Genomic DNA, 22,688 nt, shown 5'->3' on the forward strand with positions numbered 1-22,688 from the left:
AGAGTTTTCTTTAGTCATTTATATAATTACAATCATATAGTGGCACTTGTAAATTACATGTAATAATGACTTAATATATATGCTAAGTCTATAATAAATTATATTATATAATTCAATAATAATTATAATAACAATTTTAAATCACAAATTCCAAAAATATATATAACCCACTACTTGAACACATAGTCCTGCAAAATTCCTTATGCCTACAGGTGATACAGGTTGAAACCCTAATGCAATTGACAGAAATTACACCAGTGTATCAATAAGAAAACTATAACAGATTGCAGTGAAAATTATTTGCCTTTATATGGAGAAATATTATGTGTGTGTATATACATATATGTATATATATGTATATAGTGTGTATGACAACTGAAATGTCATACATATACACACATATATATATAATGCCAGTTATATCTCCATTTCTGGTAAACACAAAAATTTGGGCAAAATTTACACCTTTCAATACTCTCACATGCAAAATCAATACTTTGGATATTTAATCTTCATTTATTTCTCCAAACAAAATTGCAGGTAAGTATTGGCATTGTTTATAATGAAAATTTATAAAAACTCCCTTTAGATAAAGAGTTACCATACTCTTTAATGTAAGTTTAAAGGTGTGTGTGTCATACACAATAGTTTAAAGTCACTATGTTATATAATACTGCAGAGGAGAAATAAAATACACTAAAGATGAAAGATCCATGGATTCTTGAATATTACTTTAAATTCTTCTACACCTTAAGGCCACAAGTATGCCTTTAAACTATTACATGATACAGAACACAGATAAACATTTTGTAAAATCAAATAAAAATGTATCTGAATATCCTTAATAATAGACAGATTAAGAATGTATAAAGGACCCATAGACAAGGGCAACTGGGAGGGGAGGATTGAAGTTTGGAGGAGGGGGTGGGCAGGGCAGGGGAGACTGATGTGGGAAAGACAGGGACAACTGTAACCAACAACAATAAAACAATATAAACCAGAGTAAGTGGTGAATGGCAGATTAAAGTAATTATTAGATTTAAAATATTGTGAGAATGAAAGCTTCCTTTAAAAAAATAAAAATAATACTGGTTACATAAAAACTGCAGTGACAGCAGTCCTCCAGTAGTCTAAAAAAGAAAATAAATCATTTTATAACATTAAGTCTAAAAGTTATTACATGAACTTGCACTTGAACCTCTTGAAGAATTGCTCAGAATCGTGTGACCTGGGAGTCTGCTCTGCTTCACTTTCCTCACCTCCAGAAGGTGGGAGTGTGCAGCAATAGGTAGCAATTTTAGAAAAGTATCTTCAGTAAATTTAATAAGGAGCAGTATAAATCTTGTTTCGTGTGTTTTGTTTCATTTTGTAAATGCCAAAGGCTGAGAAAAATCCTACTTGTTAAGTTTCAGTTTTTCTATGTGGTAAGGAAAGATTAGAGTGTATGTATCTTTTTTTTCTCACATCGAATTGCCTTTTCATAGTTTAGCATCTTTGTTGAATAAAGACTTAGCATTTTTTAAAGGCTGTACTCTTTCAGATAATTATATCTGCTTTTTGTCAGATTCCACATGAAATGTAAAAACATGCTGAATTATCATAATACTGGATAGTTAAAAGTGTTCTAATATTCACATACTGTCTTTCACATCTCAATATGATGTGTAAAGAATCCTATTTATATGTTTATTTGAGTAATCAATTACTATTATTTTATATCAAGTGTCACATAAAAGCCTAGAAACACTAAATAACTAAAAGTTTGAAAAACATCAAAATGATAGATCGAACACCTGAAGCTTTGTAATTTTTTGCCAGTTTTTTAAAGTTCACATTTAGTTATGCTTCATTTGCACTCAGTTTTGGCCTGCATTACAAATATAATTATTCATATAAAATAAATATATTATAAGCAATCTCATTGTGATATTTCAAAGATCCTTCTGAACATTTAGTCCACCAACCCAGGTGAAAATACTTAAAAACATTAATATGTTCAGATGAGGAAAGGGGTTCTATTCCTGCTCAGTCGTTAGGGAGTAGTAGACAGCAAAAATAACTACATCAGAAATGGAAACATTTTGCTAGAACTTTGTCATTGAAATAAAGTGAAACCAACCTTGCATATATTACTGAAACACTGTCAATATTGGTAACATAAGACACTACATGAAATGTCCTATCTTTTTACCTGTGGTGAAATCTCTCTCTTGACTCCCTCATGTGTTTCTTACATGGCTCAGTGAAGACCATTTATGGATGTTTTTCACCTTTTGAGACTGTCTCTGAGGAGATGCCTAGCAATTTGTTGATCATCCCTACAGTATTGAATAGCACAATTACATGCCTGAAAGTTGTCTTTTAATTGTAATGGACCATTGGTATTCACCTTGTTTTCCTTCCTCTCCTTCTTCGTCCCTTCCTCCCTCCCTCCCTCGCTTCCTTCCATGTTCTACTCTTTACTTTTGTACTAAACAGGACTCCTGACTGCAATATTGTATCTGTAGGCAGGCCTGTCAACAGTCTTCATTATACAATGTCTCCTCAAGTGAGTGACATTGTAGAAATGTGTGACTACTATCTGACTATTTGAAACCTTTTAGGGAATTAAAATAATTTATTGCTTCTTTAATTGGCTTCTCATGTTGTTACTGGTCCAAAGTCGCTATCCCAACACTTTTAAGAGGCCAAAACTCAAATCATCAGAGTTTGGAGTGAGGAAAGTTTTATTGATTGAGAAGTTGCCAGCTGAGAAGATGAAAGCTTTAACCTTCAACTCCATCTTAAGAAAGTACAGAGTTCAGGCTTCTTTTTTGTCAAGGGAAGGGAAAATGGGAGCAGTGTTTTGGAAAATCAAGCCTCAAGCAGGATTCTGCTAATGATTAGGTTATCTATTCGAAAGACAAAGAAGGCACTATTAGCCTGGAGGCCATGAGAACAATGCAGGCTTGAATAATATTAAGTCAGAGAAACTGAGCATTTCACTCTGTTGCAATTTAAATTTTTTTTTTGCCCTAAGGAACAGAAATTAGTTACTGTTACTTCTCATTTCATTGTGAGTTTTCATCATCTGTCTTTTCACAATTTGTCTTTTTCTTTACAGTTTATTGAACAACTTCAAATACTCTTTGCTGTGCAGACCCACTCCGATATAGACATGTTCCATTAAAACAAAGTTCCCTCTGGTGACTACTTTGTAGCCACATGCTTTGTACTGGTCTCAGCCTATTAATAGTCAATATTGTGCTGGACCAGCCCTTGTGGTTTTTATGATTGATTGAAAGATGCCTTCGGCAATAACCTCCAGGGAACTTTGAAAAGGTACAGTTTTATTATTTACAAGACCTGGGAATGACACAGCATACCTGGGCCACACAGTGAGGTCTGTGTGGTGGGGAAGCAGGGAAGGAAAGCTTGGGGAGGGGGGGGCGGAGAGGAGGAAGGTGAGGAGAATAGGGGCCTGGGGCAATCAAAGCTTTAATCTGTCACGTGTATTACAAAAAAAAAATGCTATGTTCACTATACCCACTTCCTCCTCTTCTGCCCTTGTGTCTAACCCTTGGCAGTCACTAATCTGATCCTATCACTCTTTTCTTGTGATTTGAAGAATGTTTATGAAGACTGTCACACCACTTGCAATATTTGGGGACTGGCTTTTTCCACTCGACGTAATCCTCTTGTGATTCATTTGTCTTTTTGTGTGTATAAATCACTTGTTCCTTTATTGTTGCTGAGTAGTATTCCATGGTATGGATGATTCGGTTTCCTTAGTCATCCACTCATAGACAGGCACGTGGGTTCTTCCCAGTTTTTGACTATGATGCATAAAACACCCCGCGACATTCACTTAGAGATAACTGTATAATATAAATTTCATTCTCTTGGACTGAGCTCCCAAGAGTGTGATTGGTAAGTTGTTTTATTTTTTACAAAGTCCAAATATCAAGCTGTTGTTTAATAGGTTATGCTTTTGGCGGCATGTTGTTTTCGGTAAACAGTCTGTCTGAAGTGCCAGGGAGTCTTCCCCGTTGGCCGAGATGGCAGCAGGTTGAGATTCTTACACTGAATGTATGGAAAGCTAGAAACATCAATGGATAGAACCTGAACGTGAAGAGCCAGCAGGATAATTGGATAGAGAAAAAGCCCTTCCCCCTCTATCAAATTGTGGGTGGGGCCAGGGGGAGGCCGGCACATGTGCCATAAAAGTCAAAATGACGCAAAGGGAGGTGCTGACCAAAGAGGCCTGTCATTCTAGCCTGGGAAAAGAAGGGATTGGTTTGGAGGTGGACCCAAGCAAAGTGCGCAAAAGTGGGAAAATGATTGGTCATTTTGAGAAGGCAAACCGGCCTGGCCTGTTTTGCACCCAAGTTGATATAATCCCAGGGAAACAAAGAGGCTTGGGCTTGTGGCTCTTTTGCTGCTGACCTGCAGTTGCACAGGACCCTCACCTGTTCTCCCCATGGGCCATGTGGCCTTAGCAGGTCTCACTCTCTCTTGGCCATCTGGTGATGTACCTGTTGGTATGTCTGTGCACTCTCCTGACAGTGTGTGACTCTGCAGTCCTAGCAGCTGTGTGACTCACGGCTCTGCGGTCTCCACACCCAGGCTCAGGGCGGGAGCTTAAATTGAACACCACCCAGGAGCAAACTAAGCTACCTGGGTGGGGCCTCTGACTGTTTAGGAGCCGCCCGTGGTCTCCAAAGGACTGCACTTAGAATTGGAGCGGAAACTCTGGACACTGGGTTTTGTCTTGGTCTTGCCGAAGAGGTGGGCTTTAAGACAGGAGTTCACCATGCTCCCAGGTCATGCAGCACCGGAACAAAATCTTTCCTTGTGCACCAGCATCTGCCTCACGTGTTTGGCTTTTGTGGTGACAGGCCACCAAACCCCTGCTTTTGTTTACTTACACCATCTATAAACTCTTCGTTCCCCTGTAACAGAGTGTTTTCTTGACTGCTTAGGTTTTTATTTATCAACAGCTCTGAGAAATTTGGTTAGGATGTGCCTATACATAGTTGTTTAACTGCTGTTTACATGCTGTTTGTTAATACGCTTCAATTTGAAGATTTTACATTTTTATTAAATTTGAAAAATTCCAGAATATTTTCTTTAAATATATTGCCTACTTCTCATTCTGCCTTTTTCTGTTTTTTTTTCCTCTAAGCCACATAAAGAGTGAGATTTTGGTTTTTCAATTGACAGTATGTGTTTATTATCTTGAATGAACCCATTTATATAAGACCTATCATGCATTCTTTTTAAAAAATTATTTCAATTTTTGTTCAAGTACAGCTTTCTGTCTTTTTAATACCTTTTACCATGTTAGGCACTACAGATACAACTACGAATGTGATATCCAGAGTCCCTCGCTTTCTAAAAATAAATGTCTAGTGTAGGAGAAATACAATTGGCTAAATGTGAAGAATAGCAATAATCTAATTGGGAATTAAATATAGGTTAATATCTGAAGTATGGGCAGGAAATAGCCATCTGTTAGTGAAATATTTTTTATCATACAAATGGCAAATAGAGTATGAAAAGATGCTCAGCATCACTAAGCAGCAGAGAAACCACAATAAGGTATCATCTCACATCTGTCAGAATGGCTATTATCAATACATCAACAAATAACAATTGTTGGTGAGGATGTGGAGAAATGGGAACCCTTGTACACTGTTGGCGGGGCTACAGACTGGTGCAGCCACTCTGGAAAACAGTATGGAGATACCTCAAAAATTGAAGATGGATCTGCCTTTTGACCCAGCAATCCCACTTCTGGGAATATATCCAGAGAAATCCAAACCACTAAGTCAAAAGAACATAAGCACTCTTATGTTCATTGCAATGTTATTTACAATGGCCAAGATATGGAAGCAGGACAAGTGGTGTCCATCAACAGATAAGTGGATAAAACAACACTGGGTAATTTATACAATGGAATACTACTCAGCCTTTTTAAAAAGGAAGAAAATTTCACTCATTGTGACAGCATGGATGGACATGGAGAACATTATGCTAGGGGAAATAAGACAATCAGAGAAAGACAAAGACCATGTGATTTCACTTATATGTGGACTCTAATGAATAAACTGAACTAACCAGCAAACTAGAGACAGATTCACAGATAGAGAGCAGGATAGCAGCCTGGGTGGGCAGAGAGGTTAGAGGGTGGAGGGATTGAGCAAAAAAGGAAAAAGGACAACAGTGTGGTGATCGTAAGGGTGGGGAGTATAAGGGAGGTAAACAATGATGGAAAAATATGCAATAAATGTTCGTAAAAAGAAAATTATGTACAATTATTTTTTATTTCTAGGCTTATCATACATCTATTGTTTCTCATCCCATGGAGATAACAGTGTAAGTTTAAAGCAATGCCAGTTATTGCACACATTGGCTGATACATCAGTTGCTAGTGTATCTTACAGTGAATTTTAAATAGAATATTTGCACACATCCCCCAAGTTCTATTTAGGGCATTTTTCACCTCTTTGTTCCGCAAACTGTAAATCAATGGATTCAGCATGGGGATGACCAAAGTGTAAAATAAAGAGGCCATTTTATCAGTATCAAATGAATGACTGGACTTGGGTCTCACATACATAAATAGTAGGCTACCGTAGAATATGACAATGACTGTCAGGTGAGATCCACAGATAGAGAAAGCCTTGTGCCTGCCCTCTGCAGAATTCATCCTGAGGATGGCAACCAGGATCAGAATGTAGGACATAAGGACCATCAGAAGAGAGTAAGTCAAAGTAAAGGCTGCAAAAATCAGGATGATCAATTTAATTTCATGTGTGTCTGAGCAGAGCAAAGATATCAACGGCAGGCTATCACAGTAGAAATGCCTAATGACATGATAGCCACAAAATGATGAAATGAAAATTTTTATGGTGGTCAGTAAAGATAAAAAGACACTGTATAGGTAGGCTATAGCCACCAGCAAGTGACATAGTCTTTGTGACATGATAACTCTGTAGAGCAGAGGGTTACAGATGGCCACATAGCGGTCATAGGCCATTGCTGACAGAATAAGATTTTCACTAGTGATAAACATACTGAAGAAAGTGAGTTGGATAGCACACCAATTATAGGAGATTGTATGCTGATTTACAGCTAAATTTACTAGCATTTTGGGTCCTACCGCAGTCGAACAACTGAGATCACTGAAAGCCAGGTGTCTGAGAAAGAAGTACATGGGTGTGTGTAGCCTGGGGTCTATCTTGGTAAGGATGATCAAGCCCAGGTTACCCACCAAGGAGACCATGTATACAGGGAAGAAAAGCCCGAATAATGGAGTCTGCAGCTCTGGGAGGTCCGTGACTCCCAGTAGAATAAATCCATTCAACACTGTTAGATTGTGTTTGTCCATCCAGGCTGCCCAGGAAATCTGTAATAGGAAAAAATATAAAAATAATAATTAACCCTCATGAGTTATGACTGAGATTACCATTGTAACAAATGATTAAAGGCTTAAATTGTTCATTTATAGCTTGTTGCATTAACTGGCTACTCTGTAACACTTGGCAGCTCAATTCTGTCTCTCTCAGCTCAGTGAAGCTCTTGACAGGTTTCTTACATCTGACATGAAAAGCACAAAGGACAAAACTAAAAATAGGTAAATTGGACTTTATCATCATTTTTGAAACACACTTTTGTGCACCAAACAATAAAAAGATGACCCACACAAAGTAAAAAATGCAAATTATTTATCTAGTAAGGGCTTAGTAGGTAGAATATCAAAGGACTTTTGCTACTCAACAACAAAAATGAACAATCCAAATTTAAAAACAGGCAAAAGACTTAGAAGAAGATTTACATATTTCTTACAGGAGATAAAAACTAGCCAAAGCACATGAAAAGATGTTCAACATTTCTGGTCATTAAGAAAATGCAAATCAAAACCACAATGAGATACTCTTAGGGTGGCTACAAGAAAAAAGATGACAGATGCTGCAAATGCTGGCAAATGTCAGGAAAGATTAGAACCTTGGAACATTTTTTGTAAGTAAGATAAAATAAAATAGCCACCATGAGAAGAGTTACACAGAATGGCATCAATTATGAGACTCAAAAATAGAAACTACCCAAAAGTCAATGAACTGGTGAATAGATAACACAAGTACCATGTAGATAAAATAGAATATTAATAAGTTATAAAAAGGAAAAAGTATTGATGCATGCTACAACAAGGATTAGGTGTTAAAACATCTAATGGTAAGTGACACAAATGAAAGTCACATATTGTATTATTGTGCAATTGCATCATATGAAAAACCCAGAGAAAAGCATATTTGTAGAGATAGAAGGCAGAAAATATGTGGCTTGTTCAGGAACACTGAGTTACTTCTTAAGAGACAATACACTTAGGTACATTTTTTTTACTGGATATCCAAAACATTATAAATCTCATGGAATAAATGAGTTTTAAAATTTTTATTCTTTTCTAAATCCCTACTAGTAAATACCAGTTGCCCTGTATGTGAGAAAAGATATTTTTCTAATCATTTTTAGACTTGTATGTAAAGTACAAAACCTCTTTTAACATTGTAATACTTTCATTTATATTATTTTATCTGATTTTTGAAGATGACTTGATTCTGATCTTTTAAATCTGTTTTCTTTTTTTTCTCAAGACTTTTCTCTTTTTTTTAAATTTTATTTATTTATTTATCTTTAGAGGGGAAGGAGAGAGGGAGAGAGACATCAATGTATGGTTGCCTTTCGTGCGTCCCCTGCTGGGAGTTGGCCTGCAGGGAACTGGCCTGCAACCCAGGCATGTGCCCTGACTGGGAATCGAACCGCGATCCTCTGATTCGCAGACCTGTGCAAGACTTTTCAAACATGTAAAAAATACAATGGGCAGAACTTAGCATCAGGCATTTGCTATAAAACTGCCCTAAATATATAGAGCTCATAGAAGTTGTCATTCCCCAGTTGTGCCTCCCTCCCTACACAAAATACAGCTTTCAACACTAACATAAGTGGCAATAAATGGATTCCACAATGAGAAATCAATAACATTTGCATTTAGATGCATATATTTAAACACCTCCATAATTTTTCAGTTGGAATAAAGGAAGTTAAAAAATGAGCCACTAAATAAATATGGAGTGGGAAAGATATCTAAATTTTTGGCAAAATACACATTCCTGCTTACACACTCTGTATGGGTGCATATTTTAATCTTGCTTCCAATATCCATTAGATGTGTATCCATCCAGTTAGATGTCATTTAAAAGACAATTTGATGACATTTCAAACACTCTCCCAAGGAAGAGAGTAAGCACTCATGTGAGACATGATGGTGGGATGGAGGTGCTAGGCAGCGAAATCCACACTTTGATATTTTGCTTTGGCCTCACCTCCCACTGAGAAGCAGTGATTTGCATGTGGTATTGATGCTTTTAATGATAATTGTGAATCTGGAAAACACATGGCATTTTCGATAGTGACAACTGCAAGAATTTTAAAGGTATTGGCATAACCATTTTCATTTAGAGGTAACTGGAGAACATTATGGATATGTTATTATTTGTGGTTAAAAGTTCTGAAACATACCCAACTAACTCCAGATAGCAATATCAAATTTGACATCTGGATTATGGGTCCAAGGGTAAAAACACGACTATCTTAAGGTTTGGGGGGTAGAGTTTTTTAATGTGACTCCCTTTTCAGAAGTTGCCTTTTTTTCTTTTTTTACTATTCAAAGAGTATAACCACATCAACATAAATGTCTAACTTTTGTAAAAAAAATCATAATAAAGATATTTACAAAGGCATACTTGCCCAGCAACTCCAGTTATTGAAGCAGGTTGTTAAAGCTATAGCTGAATGCCCAAGGTGGGGCGTTAAAGACTGACAGTGAAAGTGGGAGAAACAGGTACCGTCTACTCACCTCTAATGAGGAATCTCTCTGTGCTCCTCATGTACTCTTAGCATAACCCAGTAGGAAGAATTTATAGGACTGTTTGGTCCTTTGAGATCCTCCCTGAGGAGAAAGGACACAATCTGTTAATTATGCTGAAAGCATTTGAATGCTTCAAACAAAGCCAATTGGATAGCTGCTGATTATCCAGAATATCTTTATATGCCCATACAAATAAGATTAAGTACTTTTCCTCAGTTTCCCTTGGTTAAGTCTTTTCTAATGCAACACAGACATCTGTAACCAAAACATTATTTCTGTAAGAGGGGAGTTTTAGTTTTTCTTGCAAGTTTTGTCTCTTTTAAAAAAGGAGTGAGGAATCCTGTAAGGACTTTTCTCAGAAAAGATCAAATTCGAGGAGTCCATCATCACCAAGCCCTTATTATATAAATGTTGAAGGGACTTATCTAAGAAAAAGAAGATAAAAATATGAACAGTGAAAGGATAGCAAACTCACAGTTACTAACAACCACACCTAAAACAAAAGCAAACTAAGAGGACAGCTAGATCAGGAGTGGAACCACAGAAATGGAGATCACATGGAGGATTAGCAACAGGGGAGTGGGAGGAGGAGAAGGGGGGAGAAGATACAGAAAATAAGTAGCATAGACAGTAGGTAAAAAATAGGTAGGGGGGAGGGTAAGAATAGTAGGGGAAATATAGAATCTAAAGAACTTGAGACACGTGGTCATAACCTAAAGGGGGGAAAGGTGGAGGAGGGGTATGCAGGGTGGAAGGGAATTATGGGGGGAATAGAACAACTGTAATGGTATAATCAATAAAATATATTTAAAAAAATAAATGCTAAATGGGTTACATTAAAAAAAAAGGAGTGAGGACATAAAAGAGAAATGTTTGAACATTTATTGCACAGTTTTAAAATTTGCAAGGGAAAATATATGTGTAGACATTTCCCCCTTATTTGTGGTGTCTTTTGCTTATTGCTAAAGTATAATACATGTATTATTAACAAATGCATACATCATAAATAAATTTTTACAAAATTAACACATCTGTGTAGCCAGAATCCAGATTAAACAGAAATTACAACCACCAACACAAACAAAATATTATCAGGACTCTGAAATCATTCTTCATTCACTTTTCTACTATGACTATACCCCACACCTCTCCCCACACACCAAAGTAACTACTACTCTGACTTTGAACAACATAAATTATTTTCACCTACATTTGCTACTTCATATAAAAGAAATCCTGTACATGTGTTTTCTGTGTGTCTGGACTTTTTCACTTGATATATTGTCATCTGTATTTCTAGATTGCTTATTCTTATTTTTGTGTACAATTCTACTCTATAAATATACCACAAATTATTCATCCATTATTCCCTTTTTGATTACTGGGATTGGTTCTAATTTGGAGGTTTTATGATTAGTGGTGTTATTAACATTCTATTCAATGTTATACTTCAAAAATAACTTTTTCATCTTTGAACATTTATAAAGTAATAACATGTGGATTTATTAAAGATAATCACTTATAAAATATTGTCCTGATATACATGAGGGTTCCCTGATGATGGTAATTAAAAACTACTCACACCCCTTGTGTTCACATCAATATTTGATCTATACTGGCTTACTCTTGAATGTGTTTTCATTTGGGCATAGTCAATACACTAAAATTGCTGAGTTGCAGCATTAGTAAATACTGCCAAATGGATTTTCAGAATGTTTATACAAATGTGCATCCCCGCCAGTAGTGAAAATGTTATCATACTTAGTTAGCTAGTTATTAATAAGGAAGGAAGCAAAGGAATTGGATATTGTTGAGCCTAATGGGCTGTGAAGCATCAGCTTGCTGCACCAGGAAGCTACATCTTCCCAGAAACCACAGGATCACAGTATTGCAGCCAGGATTAGCACCCTGTCTTCCACTCTCCAGCACCAGGTGGTTGGAGGAAGCAGTGGGAGGTGAGCACATGCACAATAAAAGTTACAGTGGGGCAGAGGGAGGTGCTTGCCCATAGAGACCTGTCAGTCTAACCTGGGAAAGTAGTCACTTGCCTAGAGGGTGGACCCATCAGGAGCCCAGGAACCCTTGGGGAGTTGATTGGTTATTTTGAAAAAGCACCTTGTCCTGCCCAAGCTCAAGATAATACAACACAGTTCAGCAGAGAAGCTCTCTCTCTCTAGCTTGGGAACATGTATTCGCCCTGTTAGTTTGTGCACTCTCTCTGTAGTGACCACGCAGGACTAGCAGTGATGTGGACTCCAAACATGGGTTTTAGGTGGGAGTCTGGGTAGAGCAGTGGGCAGGGACAGTGCCTAGCTACCCAGATGGGGACTGAGGTGGCTTAGCAGCCAACTGTGAGTTCCAAAGGACTAAGCTTTAGTATGAAACAGAAACTGGACACTGGCCTTTGTTTGGACCTTGCTGAAGACATGGTTGGACTTCTTCCATGGTGGCATGGACAAGGAATGGGACACAGGAATGTCCTTCTATTCCCACCCAAATAAATTTTGCCCTAAGCTCCTGTGTGTGGGTCCGTGAAATGTTTTTCTCTTGATCCTATGAAAGAACCCCACTTTTACTGGAAATAGAAATAGTTATAATTGCTTGATATCTTGTTAAGATTTGACATTTTCATTGTTTTCTTTGTCTCCATTCTGCATGATGTGCATGGGTGTTGTGGTTTTAGTTTGCATTATCCTAATGTTTTTTTAAGATTTTTTATTTATTGATTGTTAGAGGGGAAGGGAAGGAGAGAGGGAGAGAAATATCAATGTATGGTTGCCTCTTGTGAGTCCCCTGCTGGGAACTGGCCTGCAATCCAGGCATGTGCCCTGACTAGGAATCGAACCGCAATCATGTGGTTCACAGGCCCACGCTCAATCCACCAAGCTACACCAGCCAGGGCTTGCATTATCCTAATGTTAAATGAAATTGAGGACATTTTCATTTGTTCAAAGGGATTTTGATATTTTCCTTTCAAAAGTGCTCATGCATGTCTTTTATCATTTTCATATTATATTTTGTGTTTATTTATTGATTGGTAAGTTATTTTTATATTTTCATAAATCATCTGTCAAATATCTGTATCTAAATATGTAGTTCTGATGAACTATAATCTGCCACTATGAGAGTCTCCTTTTTTATGCTATTAATTTTGATGAACAGATTTCTTTTGTTGTTGTTGTTCTGTTACAGTTGTCAGTTGTCCCAATTTTTCTTCCATTGCTCTCCCCTGCCCAGCCCACCCCCAGCTCCCAAAGTCAATCCCCACTCTGTTGTCCTTGTCCATGGGTCCTTTATACATGTTCCTTGACTAGACACTTCCCCTTCCTTCTCCTGTCACCCCTCTCTCCTCCCCTCTGATTTCTTAAATTAGTTGAAGTAATCTTTTTAAATCTTATGTAGTTGCTCTGTGTGTTCTGTTAAAAAATTTGTACATATTCTAGTACAACAACTCTGTATCACAAAGATGTCCCATTTTGTTTACCTCCAAAATGTTTGTTGTTTGGATTTTACATTTAGACCTTTAATCCAGGTAGGATTGAAGCTGTCTAGGGTGTTAACAAGTGTCCAGACACTTTTCCCCTTGAACAAAATACACAAACTACCTAATATCCTTTATTGAAAAAATTATTGTTTTTGTTATGAAAAATAGTGATGCCTCTATTACAAGTTGGGTGACTGTGTACGAGTGTGTGTATTGGCTTCTGGGGTCACTCTTCTATTCCATTGATCAGAATAGCAGGGAAATGTTGTGCTTTTTAAATATTACTACAGCTAATAGCTACATCTGGTTCTGTAACTCCTGCAACTTGTTTTCTTTCTTCAAGATCATCTTTGCTATTTTTAGGTGTTTTGCCTGTCTGAGTAAATTATACAATTAGCTTCCAAAGTTCTAAAAGGAAGAAGTAAGAAGTAAAAGAAAGGAGGAAATGAGGAAGGCAGGGGAAAAAAAGAGAAAGAGGGAGGGGAGAAAGTACAGAGGGGAGAAAGGAAGGTGGGAGTAAATTAAGTAGAAAGGATTTATGTTGGCATTATGTTGAATCTATAGATCAATCTAAAGATTGACTTTGCTAAAAAATTATGTCTTTCATTCTGTGGGCAAATTAAGTATAATTTTTTGAAATATATATATATTTAAATACTGTGTTAAATTTTTATTCAAATGATTACTGAGGTCTTACATTTTTAAAAATGAACTTATTCCTAAATTAGGTTTCTTTTTTAATGGCTTCATAAACATTATCTTCTTAAATTAAAAAAAATTATGTAGAAATAAATTAGATTTTTCTAAATTTATTTTTTATCCAATTTATCACAGACCTATTGTATTTTTATTAAAGTAATGATAATGTTATTAATTTAACTTATGTAATTGGTTTTCAACTGTAAAATCAATCTTGCAGTCTTACATACAGGAAATACTTTTTAAAATTATACCACACATTCTAAACAAAATGTATAACTTACATAAAGTGCTCATATGGTACAGCTCAATATCATTTATATTTTTCCCAATACCAGTATAATTTTGGGAAAGTCTGGTGTTTTCCACTTAGTATTGCATTTTAATCATTTCTCTTCCTCCTCCTCCTAACTGTAACCCTAACCCTAACCTTATCCCTGCTACTACCCTTAACCATTTGATTCACTCTTATATGTGATATAAAACTGAAACTCATAGACACAGACAACAGTCTCATGGTTATCAGAGAAAAGGAACTTGAGGGGTGTTGTAAAAAGTAAAGGGGGTCAAAGATATGGTCAAATATATAACAGAACATGACTCAGCTTTGGGTAGTGAACATACAACGCAATATGCAGAGCATGTATCATAGAAATATATATTTAAAACGTATATGGTCCTATTAGCCAATGTCACCCAATAAATTTAATAAAGTAAAAGAAAGAAAATGGTTCATGGTTTAGAATCACACTATAAATCTAGAAGCCATAACAAAAAATGAGGATGCCTTGCCCTGGCCGGGTGGCTCAGTTGGTTGGAGCATCTCGCATACACCTAAATGTTGCAGAATCAGTTCCCAGTCAGTGCACATAGCTAGCTAGGTGTGGGTTTGGTACAGGGTCCAGGAGTGCATGGGGGGTGGGGGTGCAGGTAGGGGAGCAACCAATCTATGTCTCTTTCTCACATCAGTATTTTTCTCTTTGTCCCTTCCTCTCTTTCTGAAATCTATTGAAATCAACAAAAATATATCCTTGAATGAGGATTTAAAAAACAAAATAGATCAGGGGAGGTTAAGAATAGTATAGGAAATGGTGAAGCCGAAGAACTTATATAAACAACCCATGGACATGAACTAAGTTGGGGGGAATGCTGGAGGATGGTGGGGTGCAGGGAGGAGGGTGATAACGGGGATAAAGGGAAAAGTGAGGGCCCTTACTACCACCAGAGAATATAATACAGGGGTACAAACATATAAGTACTCCAGAAAACATAGTTATAAAAAGAGGTTACTGATACTTATGGTATAGTGTATTTAATCTGGCATTGGTGATTACACTCATCTCTAAAATTCAAATTAAAACCAGGCATCTAAAATTGTCACTGGAGCTAATCTACAAATTAGGTAATATTTAGTACCATCTACTCACCTAAAACGGAGGATGCATTCTTGTTTCCCCATGTGATTACAAACATAACTGAAATCAGAAGAATTCATGAGTGTCTCCCCTGTGAGTCACTTTCTGGGAGCTTGATTGCAATTTCTTGGTTATTGCCAAAGCATCAGAGAACAGGACCTTATGCCATGGTCTTTGTTAATTATCCTGGGTACCTTTTTAATGAGGAAATGTTCTTTTACCTAATTTACCTGCTTTCCTCTGTTATCTTTTTTACTGCATCCATTCAAATATCTGGATGTAAGCATACTATAAATGACTTCAACATTTAGCATTTTCCATAATGAGTTCTTCCCAGTTTTATGTCTGAGGATGAAGACAAAACTCTTTAAATGTGTCCTACAATGTTTTTTAAAGATTCAGAAAAAATAAAATTTAAGAATATGTGTATAACTCTTTTACTTGTTTAATGTAAAGGACTACATTGACTTAATATACCCGAGGTCCATAGCCATAATCATCATAGTCTTCATTTCCTATTTTCAATTTCCTTCCTCACACAGAACTTTCCCTGTAGAAGCTGAAATATGTCCTTAAAAATTACAGCTTTCCAATGACAATATAATGTATATTTAATGTGCATATGTTTTGTTATATACTTCATTTTGTATTTAAAAGTTCTCACTCAACTATATATTTTTGAACAAATTTACTACATAAATATTTATAATTGACTAGTTCTGTTTCATAAAATTACTATAGTCTGGGTCAGAACTCTTTAATATATTTTTTTTGTCGACACTATTACAGTTGTCCCCCATTTCTCCTCCTTGCCCAGCACCCAGCATCCCATCCCCCCACCTTTACCACATTGCTGTCTGTTTGTTTAAATGGTAACAGGCATTTAGTAAGTGACCATCTCTTGATTTCTGCATGTATCACCACAATGAGCAACGTTGTATGTGTGATCCCCACTGATCCATAAATGAATCTCTCTCGAAATGGGTACTTGATTTGGGAAAAAATAAACACTTTGAACTCATTTAAATAAAGACAGTTCTATTTCAAGAATTCTTTATCAATATACATTGCACGATCAATACCCTAGAATTTCATGCTGTGGACATTTCTAAATATGTACTGCTTGTAAGGATTTGCAATAAATAATTAAGTCAGACATAATTATAGAAACAATTTTGGCTTTAAGGCTAAAATTCTCCTACTTGTGGTGATATGTAATTTTAAAAAAGTAATTCAAATAAAGTTTTGGATTTGAAAGAGAAGATGCCCTAAGCACAGTATGCATTAACGAAAAAGTTCAGAGATAAATAAAAACATAACCAATATAGTTTTGATATTTGAATGTTCATAATAGTGCTAAGATTGGCCATTTGGGATAATGCTGATGAAGGCGTTATGGAAGTGACACAGAGCACTGACATCTAGTGGCAGAAGCGGTCTGGCTGACCACCTGATCTTTCTACGTTTCCTCCTGGGCGTAAGGCGAGACTATTGCTTGTCCTCTTCACAGGTATGAGGCCGTGGCTGGGTTGTGGCCTAAGTCATGGGTGGTGACACAGCACCTTCCCCTCCACAAGCCTCACGGTGTTCTCGTCCTGAGTGGTTTTCCAGGGTGACTTTCTGTTTTAGAGCTTGCAGTTTCCTAGTGTCGAATCATGAAGTGTTAGTGAACTGTCGAACATTCTGTGGGAGGAAGCAAATAACGAGAAAAATGATTTCAACAGAAGTGAGGATGCCACCACATCCAAAGAAGTGTTTGCAGCTATCTTGATTATTCAGTGATTAAGAAGCAATATTTTCAGCATTCACATCTTAACATTGAAGTGTCCTGCTCAGATTATTTCATAAAGGGGTTTAAATTAATGTCATATAACATCATGAGTCCATTTCTTAAAATAATCATGTTTTACGATTGTGGAAACATGAATAACCTTTATCATTCAGTGATATGTTCTACTGGATGTTTGACAGATAGATTTTCTAAAGTGCATTTTTCTCATTGTTAGTAACCTCTTCTGACCATTATATCTCAAAATGCTATTGTGGTTAGAATCACTTCATAAGAAATACATATTCTGATATTTATTAAAAATATATATTTTAGTGTTTAGTTGGATATTTTTGTTAACCACAGCTCATGTACATTTTGTGAGATAAAGACTCGTTTTGACAGCCCTCTTTAAAAACAAAACTGCCCCAACATAGGTAAAAGTGGTTGTTTATAGAAATGCCTTTATAAGTAATGAAAGAACAAAACCAATCCTGTAGAGAGTTTGGAATAGAAGGTCACAACTAGGGGAATGATTAATAAAAAACTCTCAAGCTCCATCAAGTAATAGCTCTGTTTATAAGAAGGATAGAAAAAAATTTACCCCGTAATTGAAATACAGAGAAAAAAATCAGAGGGACAAAATGGAAGAGAAAGAGAGAGGAGCCAGCACAATGGTTCCTCCGTGAGGCTGGGGAACATGGACAGGCAACCGGGAAATTCAGCAGTTCAGTTTCTCTGAGAAGGAGGCCTGAGGCTACACCACAATGTCTTTCTGGTCTCCTCCCACTGTATCTGCAGTGAGTTTCCTTCATTTTCAAATGATTTCTGTGAAAGGACTATTTCATTTTCATGGAGGTGGCTGGAGGAACCCGCCCTTTGGAAAGCAGCCATCCATGATCGATGTGAATCAGGACAACTGGACACCCAGTACGAAGTCCTGAGAACTTCCGGTGAGAGAGCATCAGTGCTCCAACCAAATTCATCCAGAACCTAAGGGGCCAGAAAATCTCCATGGAAAACCTTAAAGTTTCCCAGTTTTACTTTTCAATTAGAAAAGGTTGTGAGCGAGTCCAAATTCTGTAATCTTGACTTGCATGTTGCACACACTCTCTTTACTAAATGTTAGTGGTGTGTAACATGTAACGAGACAGGGCAGGAAATGAGTGCCGACATTGGGGTCAGTGGCAGAGGCAATGGGTGCCCTTAAGAATTGGTGTCACTTTGAGGACAACTATCTTTTTGTTTAGTAACATTTCATTCCAAAAGACAGTAATAAAAATGCTATAAGAGTGTTTATTGTTATGATTGTATAAAAAAGTCAGCACTACAGTGTCTAGTGTAAGAGTATAATTTGGAAAGAGTGAGTATATGTCACTCTTGGATAAATGACACAACACTTTGTTATTGCGTACATGCACCAAGTAAAGGGATAAAATGAAAGGCATAAAAAGGTAGAATCCCCTTTTACATAGTTTTTATTTGTTTAGCCACATGTCCTGTTTCTTATTTTCATGTCTACTAAAGCATTTTTGTTCAGTTTTTATTTTGTTCTAAAAGTTCATTTTTTTGTCTGTGATAAAAATTTCTTTTAAGGTTAAGACAGAAATAGCTGCAAAAGGTTGAAAAACTGATGGAAAAAATGCTACAAAAATAATAAAACTTTTAAAAGCTGAACAAAAGATATCTGTGGCAGGAAAAATGGTCTCACTCGACCACTTTCTAAGAAGTGGCCCATGTGCATCTTCGCCACCAGCTATCAGGCTTGCTCTTCCTTGCTTAGAAATGATAAAACCCTTTGAATAAGTTTAACTGTATTTTAAAATGTGCTTACTTTATTATTACTGTTTACTACTTACATAACTGTGTTTTCTTGGCTCAACTAATGCATTTTTTCCACTGGGGAAATTGGGTGTTTGAGGTTGGAATGAAAAGAATGACGATTTTCTCACTGAAACTCATGGAATTTTAAACTATTTGTTGCCTCTGAACAGCAAGATGATCAGAGGCCACAGAAAGCTGTTCATCAAGACAGTTTTACATTGATGTTAGTTTGAGTGATTGAAATGGGTTATCCAGGAACCTCTTCAATGCATCCTTCACATCCTTGTTCCTTAGGCTGTAAATGAGGGGATTCAGCATTGGTATCACGAGGGTATAGAAGACTGAGGCCATTTTATCAGTATCTAAAGAGAGGTTGGTCCTTGGCTGAAAATACATGAAGAGAAGGGTCCCATAGAACACAGCAACAGCCATCAAGTGAGAAGCGCAGGTGGAAAAGGCTTTGTGTCGCCCCTCTGAGGAATGGATCCTCAAGATGGCAAGGATGATGTTAAAGTAGGATGTCAGAACAATAATCATAGAGAAAAACAAGTTGATTCCTGAGAAGGCAAACACAATAGTTTCTGGAACGTAGGTATCAGAACATGACAATGCTAATAAAGGGACGTTATCACAGTAAAAATGGTTGATCACGTTGGAAGAGCAGTAGGACATAGAGAACACACAGGAAGAGGAAGTCAGTGCTGTGGTCAGGCTGCACAAGTGTGTAAGGAAGATCAGCAGAAGGCAGACCTGTGGAGACACCACCACCATGTAGTGCAAGGGGTTGCACACAGCCACGTAGCGGTCATAGGCCATTGCAGCAAGTGTGAAAATCTCAGCTACAATGAAAAGTATGAATGCAGTCAGTTGCACTGCACACCCATAGTAGGAGATGGTTTTCTTGGAAACCAAGAAGTTAACCAGCATTTTAGGGGCAATGACAGTAGAGTTGCCAAGGTTGACCACAGCCAAGTGCCGGAGGAAAAAGTACATGGGCGTCTGAAGTCGAGAGTCGACACTGGTGAGGGTGATGATGCCCAGGTTCCCTACCACGGTCAGCCCATAGATGACCAGGAAAACAAAGAAGAGTGGGATCTGGAGCTCCGGGCGGTCTGAAATGCCCATGAGAATGAACTCGGTCACCTGTGAGATATTCTCTGGTGCCATCGATTTTGTTGCCTTCATCAGTTAATGGGGACAATGAAAAGAGATGAATGGACAATAAGGTGCTTTCTCTGTTGGATACCAGATTGTTAAAAGGTTCATTTAAAATCAGTTTATTTCTTTACTGTTTGTCATTGGCTTTTATGTATTTTTATGAAATTTCTATTAAATTGGGGTGGCATTGGTTAATAAAATTGTATGTGTTTTAAGTCTATGATTCTGTCATTCACCATCTGTGTATTTATCAGTTTTTTCTTCAGATCCTGTTTTCTCTCAATCTTTTCATAAAGTCCTAAAATATCAACTCTCCAGAGACCAACTTCAGAATCTCAGAACTGTTTGTGTAAGGTACTGATTTATCATTCACTGCTGGTGAGAGTTTGTAGTGGGTGAAGGCACACTACTTCATTATATGTATTAACATTGATATGCATATCTTGATTATATTAATATTTGTGATTTGTTGAATGTACGCACATTCCTATGTATATTTGCTTGTGCACACATGCCTCTGAGAGTGTGTATGTTTATGTTTCCAAAAATAAAACACAGTTACCCATAAGAACCAGGTGAGCCAGAGTGACTTCCAGTTATTTTCCCTTAGCTGCCACAGGCCTCCTCTCCACCCCATATCTTGCCATCATCACCCTTGGAAATTTCAATATTTCTGTGACAGCCCATTAGGATCCTGGGTTTCTCCTTATCAATATCCACCACACTGCCTTGCTTCAGCTGCCCACAAACAGGCCGAGCCTTAGTACTGCTTCTTCTCAGTATCAGTCAGAAACTGTGCTCTTCACTGAATCCCACTTCCTTTCTTTTACTGAGTAAGCCAGACCCTCTGACTATCAGTCTGACTTCTGGCTGTTCAGACTTATCTGTACTGTTTGGTTCTGGAAGCCCTTCCTTTCCTCTTCAGCTTATACCTCTTTTCTTTACATAGTATAAAGCATGTTTTGCTTTTTTTGGTTACAACTGACAGTTTTGATTTGTTAAAGCCTGACCAGCATGTTTTAGTTGGATAGAGAATCGAATGTGGGAGAGTACTGGCATTATTGGGTGTGCACCTACTCTGTGCCCAGAGCTGTGCTAGGCATTCTGAAGCAGTGATCTCATTATTCTGCAGGATAGTCCCAGAAGACAGATGTAATTATTTCTATGTCAAATAGAAATATTACTGAGGTTTAACAGGATGAAGTTAAACAAAGAGTATGTATAAGATGTTGGTTAATGGTAGGGTTTTATGGTTNGTAGATGGTTTATGTGAGTGTCAGAACAGGCAATAGCAAGGAGAGCAGGGACATCACAAAAGATATGTCTGATTTCATTGGAGGCACAGAAAGATAGGTTAAAAGTGGCTGGTGTGTGCACACAAGCATGCAAAATGCCACCAGCATAGGAAGCAATGATGAGTGGCACATAGACTCTGGGTGACATGCTCACTGAGTACAGGAGAGGGTTGTAGATTGCCACATAGCGATCATATGCCATTGCAGCCAAGAGGAAGCATTCTGTGGTCCCAAAAGTAACTGCGAAAAACATCTGTGTTGCACATCCAAGGAATGAAATGGCTTTTTTCTTTGACAGAAAATCTACTAACATATTTGGAGTAATTACTGAAGAATAACAGGCATCCACAGATGATAGCACAGACAGAAAATAGTACATGGGGTTGTGGAGCTGCGAATCCCCAATAACCAATGCAATTAACCCTAAATTTCCCACCAGAGTAAACAGGTAAATCACTAGAAACAGGAAGAATAAGATAATTTGCAGTTCAAGATTGTCTGTGAAGCCTTTCAGTACAAAAGTAGTAACTTCAGTGACATTCTTCATGATGAAATCTTCCTCATGATTCAAACATGAAGAAGTTCATACAATTATAATTCATTTGCTACAAAGGAAATAAGCGTAACTGTGACTCAGTATTGTGATACAAGGGAACATGAGATATGTCTTCATATTTCTTTTTTGGCAACACAAAATTTCCTTGTTGCGGATAAGACAGAGACAAGACAGTGGGTCAAGTGTTCACATCACTCACTGCAAAAGTAAATGGAAAGGAGGGGTGTCCCGTCACTATGTGAACCCATGTCATTTCCAAAACCATCAGGTCAACTGATTAGTTTACAACTGTATTCTATCAGCTGTTTTCTTGTTAAAGCACATTGAACACGAAATGATTGGTTAAAAAGTCACTTTCTTTTTATATTGATGCATATGATGTATCATATCAGTGTGCAGAGCATTGAAATAGAACATCAGCATTCTGAACCTTTCAGTAATAGTGTAAAGTGATGTGCTATAAACTAGTCTCCTTGGAAAGAGGACATTAATATTTACTCATTGTATAATGTTGGAGTAGAAATTGAAAGTCAAAAATATGTAAATAAACTTGAATCTTGACAATTATACTAAATAGAC

At 37.2% G+C, this 22,688-nt stretch overlaps 3 protein-coding genes across 3 annotated transcripts; all 3 read right to left on the bottom strand.

Moving 5' to 3' along the window:
• Nucleotides 1-6,464: 6,464 nt before the first annotated feature.
• On the bottom strand, nucleotides 6,465-7,372 carry LOC118999667 (olfactory receptor 8K3-like). The gene is given in 2 exon segments (XM_037064371.1): nucleotides 6,465-6,502; nucleotides 6,505-7,372. Coding segments are annotated over 2 exon segments (906 nt in total).
• An 8,657-nt stretch (nucleotides 7,373-16,029) lies between these two features.
• Nucleotides 16,030-20,267, bottom strand: LOC118999692 (olfactory receptor 8J2-like). Its single transcript, XM_037064391.1, has 2 exons — nucleotides 19,359-20,267; nucleotides 16,030-16,062 (listed from the first exon to the last, which is right to left on the bottom strand). Exons 1-2 carry the CDS (start codon nucleotides 20,265-20,267, stop codon nucleotides 16,030-16,032), a joined length of 942 nt encoding a protein of 313 aa, XP_036920286.1.
• Nucleotides 20,268-21,491: 1,224 nt separating this feature from the next.
• Nucleotides 21,492-22,103, bottom strand: LOC118999668 (olfactory receptor 1086-like). The gene has a single exon (XM_037064372.1). It carries the CDS (start codon nucleotides 22,098-22,100, stop codon nucleotides 21,492-21,494), a length of 609 nt encoding a protein of 202 aa, XP_036920267.1. The 5' UTR covers nucleotides 22,101-22,103.
• Between the last annotated feature and the right edge of the window lie 585 nt (nucleotides 22,104-22,688).

The sequence above is a fragment of the Sturnira hondurensis genome, unplaced genomic scaffold (assembly GCF_014824575.4).
Source record: "Sturnira hondurensis isolate 20B ecotype Veracruz unplaced genomic scaffold, ASM1482457v3 Scaffold0015056, whole genome shotgun sequence".
In the NCBI taxonomy this organism is placed as follows: Eukaryota; Metazoa; Chordata; class Mammalia; order Chiroptera; family Phyllostomidae; genus Sturnira; species Sturnira hondurensis.